Source organism: Rhinatrema bivittatum, chromosome 1 (assembly GCF_901001135.1).
Source record: "Rhinatrema bivittatum chromosome 1, aRhiBiv1.1, whole genome shotgun sequence".
Lineage (NCBI taxonomy): Eukaryota > Metazoa > Chordata > Amphibia > Gymnophiona > Rhinatrematidae > Rhinatrema > Rhinatrema bivittatum.
In genome coordinates, this window is record NC_042615.1 from 564,008,516 (window position 1) to 564,022,253 (window position 13,738).

Sequence of the window (13,738 nt, forward strand, 5' to 3'; positions counted from 1 at the left end):
TGATGGAACTTCTCCTACAGTTGTCATGGATTGTTTTACAGAAGGGGGCACACGAACACAATCCCATGTTTGAGAGTCTCCATGTGTGATTGTTTATCCTGCTTGTCCATGAAGTAGACAGAGTTGCTTACCTATAACTGGTGTTCTCTGTGGACAGCAGGATTATCAGTTGCACATACCCTCCCACCTCTCCATAGAGTTCTATCACCTTTATTCTTTCTGTAAGAATTTTTATAGACTGAGGGAGCTTAGCCGAGCGCTTCTTGATGCAGCGCTACTGCATGTGTACAAAACATTCTAGACCAAGGTGTTACGATTCCTCCCATAGCTGGAGCCATGGGAGGCCTCTCACCTTTCTCTGGAGGCCGTTCCAAAGCCAGGGCCTCAACTGAACTGGCCTTTGATGTCATCAGGGCCTGCCTGAGGCCTGCTCCAGTCTCAGCTTGGACTTTCTGGTTTGGGCCCCGCCTTTCTCTCTAAGGGGTCGGCCCGCAGCTTCTCTCTATACTTATAGGGCCAGCCAGGTATGGCCCATCGGAACTCCTCCCAGGGAGTTGCCTGTTTTCTGCTACTTCATGGACAAGCAGGATAAACAATCACACAATGGAGACTCTCAAACATGGGATTGTGTTTGTGTGTCCCCTTCCGTAAAACAATCCATGACAATTGTAGGAGAAGTTCCATCATCTAAGATTTAAAATTATTTCTGAGGACTGAGAGACCAAATTCACTTTCAGTTCTGCCTTGCCTTGCATCGGAGTTTCCTGCTCCTGGTAGTCTTGCCTTCCAGCGCTCTGTCAGGTCCATGTTCTTCGTTTGAGCTCCATGTCATGTGTTACCTGTTCCCGATGTTCATGTTCCAGTTTCGTTCCTGATGTCCTGAACCCTTGGTTCCTGGTAGTCACTTCTTCTGGCATGCCATGTTCTGGCACTAGCCTACCTTCTTATCGGCAGCGCAAGCCTCCGGAGGGTCATCTTTGCCTGAAGCCAAGTCTCATCTTGGTCCCTTACCCTGAATCTCATCTCAGCCTTCGGATGTTCTTGTGGCTGCTCCGTCCATGCCTAAGACTCTGACTGAACCTGTGCCATTCCCGCGTGGTCCGCGACTAGCCTAGGATGGCCTGTGTAGGGCATGCCTTGGTACAGGCTTCTACAGTATCTTCGCCATGTTCCAGCTTCAGCTATTCCACATCTCGTCTGGAGCCTGCTTCGCATTCAAGCGTGGGCCACGACCAGCCCATGAATAGTGGCTGTGTAGGGTGCGCTGCGTGGTAGGGCTCAACCCAGTACTTCGCTTGCTTCTGAATCCTTGCCTGAATTCCTTGAATACCTTGAACCTTGCCTCATTTGAGTCCTTGTCTTCAGTGCCTTGTTCCTGTGTCTTCGTTTCCAGTGCCTTGTCCTGAGCCTTTGTCTGCCCTCATCTGGAGTCCGGCCTGCTGCTGCTTGCCATTCCAGCGGCAGGTCCGAAAGGGCTGGGAACAGTCGGAGGACTGTTCATTACCAACATCATGATTGTTGGTTCCAGAAGCATGCAGGTCTTGCAGAAGGTTGGACTGTCAGCTTCCACCCATGCTGGGACATGCCTCGCCTACCCTCGGTGCTTCTTGGATTTGTCTAGGACTGTGCCGAGGCTCAAGAGCACACAATCCCCTCGAGTGGGACCGCTCCCTCAGCGCTCCCATAACACAAGGTGACCAGCTCCTATCCTTGAGAGCCACAATCAGGCTAGTTTTTCAGGATATCCACAATGAATATGCATGAGATACATTTGTATGCACTGCTATCTTACGCATATTCATTAAGAAATCCTGAAATCCAAACCTGTTTGTGATTCTCAAGGACCAGAGTTGGTCACTCCTGTTTTAGACATTTCCAGCCAATATCTGATCACCCTCTATACTGATTGCCATGTGGTGACGTCACCTGCATGAATGACTCTTAATTTTGCTGTCCACAGAGAATACCAATTACAGGTAAGTAACTCTTTTTTCTGGTTTGGGAGCTATGCAGCCTAAATCATTGATAGTCTGTAGTAAAAGAAATTTGATCTCTGTCTCTGAAATTACAGAGTAAGACCTTTTTAGAAAGTAATGATTACAGACTTACAATAATGTAACATGGAAAGCTTTATAAATTATATTAACTACTGTTGATGAAAGTTTTTTATGTTGCAGGGTTTGGATTGCATAAAAACTATTGAAGAATTAGGAAGAGACCTAAAGAAACACATGGGTATCTTTTAGCTCTTTTCTATCATTGAGGCAAATTGATTTCTCATTGTAATATGATGTATTCTGGGAGAGGATTTGGTTCAATATAATATTGTCCTGCTTCATTCTAAAATATTTTCTCTGATGACAAACAAATTTAACAAATCACATGAATAGGACACATGACTCAGTCTTGTGATCCATCCCTGTGGCTTGTTCCATTGCTGTTATCAGAAAACTATTACAGGTAAACAGTTTTGTTTTCTAAAATTCTTTAGTGATGTATATTGCAAGCCAAATGCAGAACTAGAGAAGAGAGTCAGACTGGCATTTTGCAGCATCCCAAGATTAGAAGAGAAAAGGAAAATAGTTGCTTTTTTAGAAGTCCCTCACTGCCCAGGCAGAGATACTGAGGAGCTCAGCCTTATAGTTTGCTGACTTTCTTCCAAGCTCTCGGCCAGCAAGGAGCCTCTAAATCACCCAAGTAGTTGTCCTCGGAGGTGGTAGAGGAGAAAGCAATTCAAATTAAAAAATGGAAAAGTTAAAGAATTCCCTTGCTTTTTTTATCTCTTAAATATGTTTTTCTATTTTTTCTTCTGTAATGGTTGTATAATTAGAATTTATTTTTCAAAGTAGTAATAACATTTTACAACCAAACTCAGTGCCTCAAAAAAAGAATACAGTAGAGTACCATTTTATCCTAGATTGCTATTATCTGAAAATTCTCCATATTTGGAAAAATCCAGCAACCAGTTTCTTCTGTAATCCACTGCCTCAGCTGCCCCTCCCAGATGGTTCACAATTTCAAATCAACTATTTGAACTGCTCAGCACTCAGTAGATGAAATACACAGTGCACTACGTGGTTCAAACATCTGATGTGAGACTGACACACGTGAAAAGGGAGAGACATCAGTGGCTGGAGTAGCAGATTATACAAGGGCTGAGTTGGGCCCTGCAAGGACTTAGAGATTTTGTCAGAATTGGAGGGGAGGGAACACCAGAGATTCAGGCATTAGGTTGGGGTTTTGAGCGAGGACTGGAAGATTGAGTGAGAATTTGACAGAGTGGGAACTCGGGGACTTGGGAGGTAGAGTGGAAATTCAGGATGGAAAGATTGGATGCGGGGCTAGGGAGAGCAGGGACCCAAAGTTTGTTGGTAGGTGAATAACAGGGACATGGCAATTGGGTGAGTAGGGTTATGAATAGAGAGTGAGAGATGGGGAAAACTGAATGGTGGGAAGAGGCTGATGAAAGTGAATGACAGGTGGATGAAACGGCTTGTGATGATGTGAGAATGGGTATTGAAAAGATAGTAAATAAGCAAGAGGTGAAAAGAGAAACTGAGGACTGGGAAGGACAATTGGGATAACAGACAGAGAGATAGGATGGGATAAATGGAGGAGTTAGACCAAAGCTGGGGAGAGTACATGAACAGCTATGCCAAAATCTTACGCTTCCAGCACATTTGCTAACAGCTACACTGGAAGCACCCAGGATCGCTGCAGATTGTGATCCCGGGTTGCATAAGGGCCTGTTTAAAGGTACAGGGCTGGGAAGGGGAGTGCTGAAGAAGTACTAGTTTATAAAATATTTACCAGAGAGGGAGAGGGCTGGAGAGCCAGAACTTATCAATGACATTTTTTTTTAATCTAGTGACATTTGAGGAGGCTCCTAGCCTGCTGGGGAGTTTATTAGTTGTGGTGGAGTGCGATTGGGTCTGAAGGCCTAAGGTGCGGCTTTTTTTTTTTTTTTTTTAATTATTATTATTTTACAGGATTGCTGCTTACCTAGATATGTTTTGAAGATATCTGGGTAAATGACAGGTTAGCCTGCCACCCAAGCCTGGATAACTTAAAAACCTAACCGGCTATGTTCAAGCATAGCCTGTTAGGGTTTTAAATTATCTGGCTATATGTAGCAGGGTAACTTTTCTAGCTAACTTTAGCTGATTAACTTGTCCACTAACTGAATATGATCCCGTCCGTGTGCCGTCCCCCCCCCCCCCCCCCCCCCCCCCCCAGTTCTCAGCCCATTGCTAAACATTAGGCCATTCCTTAACTTAGCTTTATGTGGGCCTCCAAGACCTCCTTCCCCCAAAGTATAAAGATGGTTCTCCAGGGCCTTCAATCTCCACCCCCTAAAGTGCAAAGAAAAGCCTCTAGGCCTTGAACCTTCTTACCCACTTCTTTCCTGCCACTAAAGTACAAAGATGGGCATCCATTCTCTGAAACCCTCATTCCCTGTACATACCAGGATCAGTCCAGACGGTGGGTTATGTCCCCCGTCCAGCAGATGGAGTCAGAACAAAACTTCTGAGGGTGCTGCCCTATAAGCCAGTGCACCCTCAGTATCCTCTCAGTATTCTTCTGACTCCAGCAGATAGGAGCTGTGGAGCTCCAGCTCCCCTGGGATTTTAGAATTTGGTTCTTCTTTCCCTGTTTCTACCTTATTTTCCTCTTTGTTGGTGAATCAAGTTTGTTTAAAAAAAAAAGTCACTTTGGTTTATTTCTCAAGCACTGCCCTTCAGAACTTGCAATCAGCTCTGCGCTTGGGGTTTGCCTGTTTTCCTCTACTTCTTTCTCACTGTGAGTGACTTCTGGGGTAAGTTCTTGGGAATTTTTTATTTCTTTTAGGTTTGGTGGACCTGCTTTTCTTGAGGGTGATCGCTGGTGGGTTCAGCCCCTCCCCCCCCCTTGCCGCGATTCGGCCCGCGGCCCCGAGATGCGCATTCCTCGGGGCCGTCCACTGAGGAGAGCAAGTTGCTCGGCAGTAGGGCCGGGGCACAGTAGACGCATTTTCCTGCTGCCCGCGGCACCGGTTCCCTCGCGGCCCCCTTCCTTTTTGTTGCTTCAATTGCGGCCATTATGCCGCGATCTCAGCGTTGCTCTGCCTGCGGGGAGCCGGGGTCCCGGCTCTCCCGCGAGGGGGTGTGTTCTGGGTGCCTCCCTGGTGGGGAGGGCACCTCGCTGCCGACAAGACGGCCTTCTTCGCGTGACGCGGCACGCCTGCATCTTGCTGGGTCGGCCCCTATCCCGTCTATGGCGGGAACGGCGGACATTTTGGCTTTGGAGGCAGCGTGTGCAGTACCGGAGGGAGAGGAGATGGAGGATCTCCGGGACAATACACCGATTCTTACCCCGGTACAGCCCTTGGTCCCCGGGTGGCAGCCTGGGGACCCTCCTGCATTGCCCCCCTCGGGGCCTTCCCATTTTACCACAGAGTTTGTGGTTTTAATGCACAACGCATACATGGCAAGCATGAGCCATGCTCTAGACCCAGCGTTAGCACCTCCGCCGCTTAAGGTCCCTAGGGTGGTGGATACCCCTGGGACCGGGACGTCAGGATCATCGGCGGGGGCTTCCCGGGTAGGACAGTCGCACCCCCCGCTAGCGGGAGTTTCTTCAGCTTCCGATCCAGCTCTCGCGGATCCACTGCAGGATCTGGATGATCCACTTCTGGCGGCCCAGCTGGAAGGTGACAACCCCAGAGTTTTGCACATTTTTCAAAGGGAAGAGTTAGATGACCTCATTCCCCATATCCTTCAGGAGCTGGACATCGACGCGCCCCAAGAAGTGCCAGGACCCTCTGCTTCAGGGAAGAAGGGGGATCCAGTCCTGGCGGGCCTTCGCCCCTTAGCTAGAGCCTTTCCTACCCATCCCACCTTTATGCAACTGATAGCCAGGGAATGGGATGCACTCGAATCTTCCTTGAAAGTCAGCAGGATGATGGACAAACTCTACCCCCTCCCTGAGGAATTACTGGACCTCCTCAAGGTCCCGACAGTGGACTCCACAGTTTCGGCGGTCATGAAGCGTACAACCATTCCGGTAACTGGGGGCATGGTGCTGCGAGACCTGCAGGACCGGAAGCTGGAGGTCTACCTCAAGAGGGTATTTGAGGTCTCCGCCCTCGGGATTTGGGCAGCCATCTGCTCTTCCCTTGCACAGGGGGCGGGCCTTCGCTGGGTGCAGCAATTGTTGACTTCGCAGACTCTACCACCTGAGGAAGCCTCTCAGGCAGACTGCCTAGAAGCAGTGGTCGCCTACGGAGCTGATGCCCTTTACGACCTGGTGAGAGTACTGGCTAGATCAATGATCTCAGTGGTCTCGGCACAACGTCTTCTGTGGTTTCGAAACTGGTCAGCGGACTCATCATTTAAGGCGCGATTGGGATCTCTGCCGTTTAAGGGCGAGTTTCTCTTCGGGGAGGATCTAGACCAGATCATCAAGCTTCTGGGGGAAAATGCGGTACACCGACTTCCTGAGGAGAGACCCAGATCTTCCGGCTCCAGGTCCTTTAATCCCTTCAGATGCCGCTTCTGGACACAGCGTAGATCCCGTGCCACTAGGCAGATGACACCCCGAACTCCCTCCGCCGGGTCTCAGTCGTGGACTCGGTCCTTTCGAGGCCGCAGACCGGCCAGGGACGGGGTGGCCCACGGGGCTGCCAACAAGTCCGCTCAATGATGCCAGAGGGTCCCACTCCTCGACCCCCAGGATCGGGGGGTGCATCTCGCTCTTCTACGAGGAGTGGGCCCACATCACCTCGGATCAGTGGATTTTGGACATTTTAAGGCGAGGCTACGCATTGGAATTTGTAAGACCCCCGAGAGACAGGTTCCTTTTCTCCCCCTGCGGATCTCCGCACAAGCAGCTCGTGGTCTGCCAGACCCTCGACAGACTCCTAGACCTTGGGGCCATTATTCCAGTACCCCCACAGGAGGTGGGCTCCGGCCACTATTCAATCTATTTTGTGGTCCCCAAAAAGGACGGCTCCTTTCGACCGATTCTGGATCTCAAGGTGGTCAACAAGTCCCTCAAAGTTCTCCACTTCCGGATGCAGACTTTACGGTCCGTGATAGCGGCAGTCCACAGAGGGGAATTCCTTGCGTTGCTAGACCTGACGGAAGCTTACCTACACATACCCATTCTCCAGGAGCATCAGCGGTTCCTTCGATTCAAGATCCTGGGGCAGCATTTTCAATTTCAAGCGCTCCCGTTCGGTCTTTCGACCGCTCCCCGAACGTTTTCCAAGGTAATGGTGGTGGTAGCGGCAGCCCTCAGACGAGAGGGCATTCTGGTTCACCCGTATCTGGACGATTGGCTCATTCGTGCCAAGACTCTCGCACAGGAACATGCAGCGGGCTCTCAAGTGGTGCAACTTCTCCAATCCTTGGGTTGGGTCATCAACTTCTCCAAGAGCACCCTCCTCCTATCGCAGGTCTTGGATTTCTTGGGGACGCGCTTCGACACGGCAAAGGGCAAGGTTTACCTGCGGCCGGACCGGGCGCAATCAATTTGAGAACAAGTACATCACTTCTCTGCTCTACCAGCCACACGGCCTGGGACTACCTGCAGCTCCTCGGATCCATGGCGTCCACCATCGATCTCGTACCCTGGGCTTTCACACACCTACGCCCCTTACAGAGGGCACTACTCTCTCGCTGGAAACCGGTGTCTTAGGACTATCAGCTTGTCCTCCCGCTCCCCCAGTGCACCAGGGACAGCTTCCTGTGGTGGCTGGACCCGCTCCATCTGGCTCAGGGAATGCCCCTGGAGGTTCCGGACTGGGTGGTGATTACCACGGATGCCAGCCTAACCGGCTGGGGGGCAGTCTGCCAGTCAAGATCAGCTATGGACACAGGAACAGGCCATGTGGCCCATCAATCGGCTGGAAACAAGGGCAGCGCGTCTGGCACTGGAGCAATTTCTCCCGCTCGTCCAGCATCGAGCGGTCAGGATACTGTCCAACAACGCGACCACTGTGGCGTACATCAACTGTCAAGAGGGCACAAGGAGCCAACAAGTCTCCCTGGAAACAGACATTCTGATGTCTTGGGCGGAGAGACATCTCTCTCATCTGGCAGCCTCACACATTGCGGGGGTGGACAATATCCAGGCAGACTTCCTGAGTCGACAACGCTTGGACCCAGGAGAGTGGGAGCTCTCCGAGGAGGCAATGCGGCTTCTCATTCAGCGCTGGGGGACCCCCCACCTAGATCTCATGGCCACCGCTCAAAACGCCAAGGCATCCAGATTCTTCAGTCGCAGACGGGCCCACAGTGCAGAAAAAGTGGACGCGCTGGTCCTCCCTTGGCCCCCTCATCTCCTGCTCTATGTATTCCCGCCCTGGCCACTAGTGGGCAAGGTCCTCCGAAGAATAGAGGCACCAGGGTCCGGTCATCCTAGTAGTGCCGGAGTGGCCGCGCCGGCCGTGGTTCGCGGACCTGATCAACTTAGCAGTGGACGGACCGCTCCACCTGGGGCACCTGCCGCGACTCCTGCACAAAGGCCCAGTATTTTTCGACCAGGCAGAACGCTTCTGTCTTGCGGCATGGCTTTTGAAAGGCAATGCCTCCAACGCCGGGGGTACCCGGGTCCTGTAGTCGCGACCCTCCTTAAAGCTAGAAAAACATCCCACCTCCATCGCTTATGTGCGCGTCTGGCACGTCTTTGAGTCCTGGTGCATTTCACACTCTACACACCCGAGGGGGGCTTCTGTGTCTCAGATCCTCCAGTTTCTTCAGGACGGAGTGGACAAAGGACTAGCCTACAATTCCATACGGGTTCAAGTTGCGGCCCTAGGGTCCTTGGTTTGCTTACAGGAGCACAGGTCTTTGTCCTTTCACCCTGATATAGTTCGTTTCCTTCGAGGAGTTAAGCACTTGAGGCCTCCAGTCCAGGCTCCTTGTCCCTCTTGGCGCCTCAATTTGGTCCTTTGCTCTCTGGCAGGACCTCCCTTTGAACCTCTGCGTTCCTCTACCCTCAAGGATCTCACTCTCAAAACGATATTCCTCGTGGCCATCTGCTCTGCACGTCGAGTTTCAGAGCTACAAGCGTTATAATGCAGAGAACCCTACCTCTGTTTCACTGACTCTGGTGTGTCGTTATGCACAGTGCCTTCATTTCTTCCTAAGGTGGTCTCGGCCTTTCACTTGAATCAGACGGTAGAGTTGCCCTCCTTCTCTACGGAGGACTCACGGGATCTTCGAAGGCTTGATGTCAAGCACACACTGTTTCGCTACCTGGAGGTCACCAATGAATTTCATCTTTCCGATCATCTTTTTGTCCTCTGGTCAGGGCCACGGAAAGGTCATAAGGCCACAAAGACAACCATCGCTCGCTGGCTCAAGGAGGCCATTGTAACGTCTTATATCGGAGTGGGTAGGGAGCCCCCGCTGGGGGTTAAAGCCCACTCTCTTCGTTCTCAGGCTGCTTCCTGGGCGGAAAGTCAATCTGTTTCTGTTCAGGAGATCTGTCGAGCAGTGACCTGGAAGTCTCTGCATACTTTCGTTCAGCACTACCGACTACAGCTCCAGTCGCCGTCCTCCAGCTACTTTGGGGACAGTGTAGTTCGAGCAGGGCTCTTAGGGGCCCACCCTCTTTAGGGACACTTGGGTACATCCCACCGTCTGGACTGATCCTGGTACGTACAGGGAAAAGTTACTTCTTACCTGCTAATTTTCGTTCCTGTAGTACCATGGATCAGTCCATACGCCCTCCCTCAGAAAATTGTGGGTTTACTGCTCAAACTAACTCCTGTCTCTGTTTTTTCAATTCAGCTGCTGTTTCACCTGTATGTTCAGGGGCTTCGCTCCACAGTTCTTTTTGCAAGTTGGTTCGATAACAGTTTTCAGTTTTTTGATAACAGTTTGTGTTTTACCCATACTCAGTGGGTTTATGTAGCTTGATTCATCATCATTATCAACTTTTATCTGGCTTTGGCTTTGATATTCTATATACTGAGCGGATACTGAGGGTGCACTGGCTTATAGGGCAGCACCCTCAGAAGTTTTGTTCTGACTCCATCTGCTGGACAGGGGACATAACCCACCGTCTGGACTGATCCATGGTACTACAGGAACGAAAATTAGCAGGTAAGAAGTAATTTTCTTCTCCCAAAGTGCAAAAATGGGTCTCTGGGCCCTTCAAACCCACCCCCCACAAACTCTACCTATCTCCTCCCACTGTCAAATTTCCATAGAAATAGTCAGTATTTCCCTTCTGCCTACAATGGTGAAAATTCAAACTGGTGCCACCGACACACTAACTGTTGTATGCCTAAGCACATATGGGTCAGTGTGTCAGTGGCACCATTTTAAATTTGTTACTGCTGCAAGCATGAGGAAAACTGGATTCCTCCAGCTGGTAAACATTTTTATAATACTTTGGGGAGTGCTAGGAGGAAGGGCATGGTACTGGAGACTCATCTTTTATTTTAGGTTGGTAATGGGTAGTTTTCCTCATACTAACATAATAAACTTCAATTATTAAAGAGACTAAGACCCCTATTATATTTCCATGACTTCAGATATGTTCTACAAACAATAATATTCTCGAAAATAGATTATTGTAACTCTTTACTGCTTGGTCTACCCGCTAACACTTTGAAACCTCTACAATTATTACAAATGCCACTGCGAGGATTCTAACCAAATCCAACAAAAGGGAACATATTACACCCATCTTAAAGAACCTTCACTGGCTCCCCATCAATCAGAGAATCTTCTATAAAACCATAACAATAATCCACAAAGTCATCAAAAACTCTTCTCCAATTGAACTCACCATCCCTTTACAACTTCACACCTCTTCCCGTCCAACGAGGCTAGCCCAGAGAGGCACGCTTAAGGCCCATCCGCTCAAAACTTCTCGTAGTAAAAGAGCTCTTTCCACCGCTGGACCTAAACTCTGGAACTCTCTCCCTCCTGACCTGAGATTGGAACAATCGACTCCCACCTTTAAAAAGAGACTCAAGACTTGGTTGTTTAATCAAGCATTCTCCTAATCCCAATAACTATTCTGAACTTTTCAATATTCGACCTCAGGCCCGACTCATTCAATTCCGAACATATATTCTCCTAAATTATTTTGTTATTTAAATTGTACTCTCCTTGCTCCGTTGAAGTTATTTATTGTTCTCATTAAGTTATTTTATTTTATTTTTCCAAGTTAAATTTTCCCTGTTCTCTGTAAGACATTATTCTACATTCTGTCAATTTTATTGTTACAATGTAAACCGAATTGATTAGTAACTTTGTTGCTAGAACTTCGGTATATAAAACTGTTAAATAAATAAATAACTGGCTCTTTTACATTAGACTGGTCAGCATGGGAAACATTGAGTTGCCCAATGCACCAGCCTTATTATCACTGTATTCTTTTTAATGTTGCCATATTATTACTTCCATATTATACATCTCATTACCTTAGTACACGGGTGGCCAACTTCGGTCCTTGAGAGCCACAAACAGGCCATGTATTTAGGATATCCACAATGAATATGCATATGAGAGATTTGCATGCACTGCCTCCCTTGTATGCAAATCTGTTTCATGCATATACATTGTGGATATCCTGAAAATCTGGCCTGTTCATGGCTCTCAAGAACCTGAGTTGACCACCCCTGCCTTAGTACATCAGGTATTAAAGCCCTTTGTATTGCCCATGTTAAAACTGATGGACAACATATGCCTTCTTGTTTTAACCCAGAGTAGCAAAATATATTCTATTCCACATTGGGGCATTAGAACAGAACTTGTAGGAATTATGTCCTGCCTCCTCAGATCCCATTTATTTATTTATTTTACCTGTAATATGGAACACTGAGTGTAATGTTTAATTTTAGGTCTTCGAAACATCTTGCCCATTACAACAGCTAAAGTGCCCATTGTGAAGTTCTTACATGTAAGGAGTGGTCTGGAAGGAGACATCAGTTTCTATAACACTTTGGTAAGAATCTCACCTAATCTGGTTTATTCTTGATAGAAATTGTTTATTCAGTTTATGTGGATGCATTCATCATCTTGTGTGCACTTTTATTTCAGCAGCCATTCTATATTTGTCTTCATCTGGTTTTAAATTTTTAAGCAGTGTTGTGTAATTGAAATTCAGTGATGTCAAAGACCCATTTTGGCAGGAGGACTACTCTGGGCAACCAGTGTGGAGCAAGAGGTAGAGGAACATAACCCCACCCCACCCCCATGCACAAGAATTTTAAGGAGGTGGAGGGGAATCTCTATATGAGAGGCAGGTTCAGGGGGCGTGCTGGTGAGCACCAAGGAAGATGGCTGAATGGTTCTTCACCTCCTTCATCTTCTTACTAAAATTCAAATATTGTTGCTGTTTTTCGCTCCACTGCACCCCTGCAGTGTTACACATTCATGCAGAAATCCGGAAAGATTGAGGCGGTCTTTGACTTGGCATTGGAGACAAAAAGAGCCAAACATGATCCCCCCTCCCCCCCCCTTACCGGAGAAGTCACCTGCAGTGAAAGTGCCATCTGCCTCGGACCCAATTCTCGCCGAGCTGCAGCAGTTAAAAGAAATGCTGTGCCACAACACTGAAACTAACTGTGCCATTAAGCTAGAACTAGCTGATCTGGTGGCCAGTGTCGCTGTGCTTCCCCCTCGATTGGACTCCTTGGAACGTAGGATAGATGCCTGTGAAGCGGCTGTCGCTGGACTCCAGGTTGCAACGTTGAAACTAGCCTTCCTCCAGCAGGAATTCAAAGACTTGTCTACCTGCAATAGGCGCAACGGAGTGATAGAGAATAAGGAAATCCTACCCTTTCTCAGACAACTGATTCCGGCAAAATTGAGCCTCCAATTTGAATTGCCTTTGGAGATTGAACGCACACATCGTGTTCCGTCTAGGCCAACACCCCAAGCCAAGCATCCGCAACTGATAATTCTAAAGGTCCTGCGTTACCAATAGGTCTTGGCGACTTTAGCAATTACAAAAGCTAAGTCACCGATACCTATGACTCTATGCGACTCACCTTCATTCCAGACCTGAAAAAACTACAGGCACCCATAGGAGAGTCTTCTTGGGCCTTTGATCGCAACTCAGAGAAGCAGGGGCACAATATGGCTTGCTAAATCCATCCAGGATGAAGGTAACTCACAATAATTCCACCCGTACATATGAGGACCCAGAAAAGCTGATTGCTTATGTGGTTATCTTCAGACTCTCCTCTCTGATTGTAACCTAACTCATTCCACATCTGTTCTGTTTCTTCTTCGCATCCTGAGTGTCACAGCTTCGGGAGGAAATTCTTTGCTGCCCTGGTTGGCCAGTATGTTGTTTCTTTTCCCAGCTGTGCTTGTTGTTCATCTTTTATTGATGTTCACTGGATCCCGGCCTTTATATCGCCTCCATATCCTTTCAACTCCAGGATGGTGACAATGGCCTCGTGTTCCCCTGTTTAGGCAGTTTGGTACCCACTTGCCATTTAGATCGTTTTCAAAGCTCTGCATTTTGTACCATGACAAGACACGTTATTATGTTGAACTTTCACATTGTATCTATTTCTCCTTAATACTGATAAATGCCTTTATATTTGCAGGAGTTGCAGTGGTAGCCAGTTCTACTCTTCTTTCTAATGTTTTTACTTTCTTTTCTCTATAATGGCAACTGTTTCAGTTTTTCCTTTTCTGCCAGAAGAGCAGCCTATTTCCTTGCCTTTCCACCTCCATCTATCCATTTTTCCCATCTACCCTGGGAACTTTCGTATACCGAGTCT

The 13,738-nt window shown here is 48.3% G+C and overlaps 1 protein-coding gene across 8 annotated transcripts in view; it reads left to right on the plus strand.

Annotated features, from left to right (window-relative positions):
* Positions 1-13,738, plus strand: part of TUT7 (terminal uridylyl transferase 7) — a 575,072-nt gene that overhangs the window by 374,216 nt on the left and 187,118 nt on the right. For all 8 annotated transcript variants that reach the window (XM_029617137.1, XM_029617096.1, XM_029617130.1 and 5 more), the window contains 2 exons: positions 2,178-2,235; positions 11,843-11,946. In XM_029617137.1, coding sequence (XP_029472997.1) covers positions 2,178-2,235; positions 11,843-11,946 — 162 coding nt within the window. The remainder of the gene's footprint in view (positions 1-2,177; positions 2,236-11,842; positions 11,947-13,738) is intronic.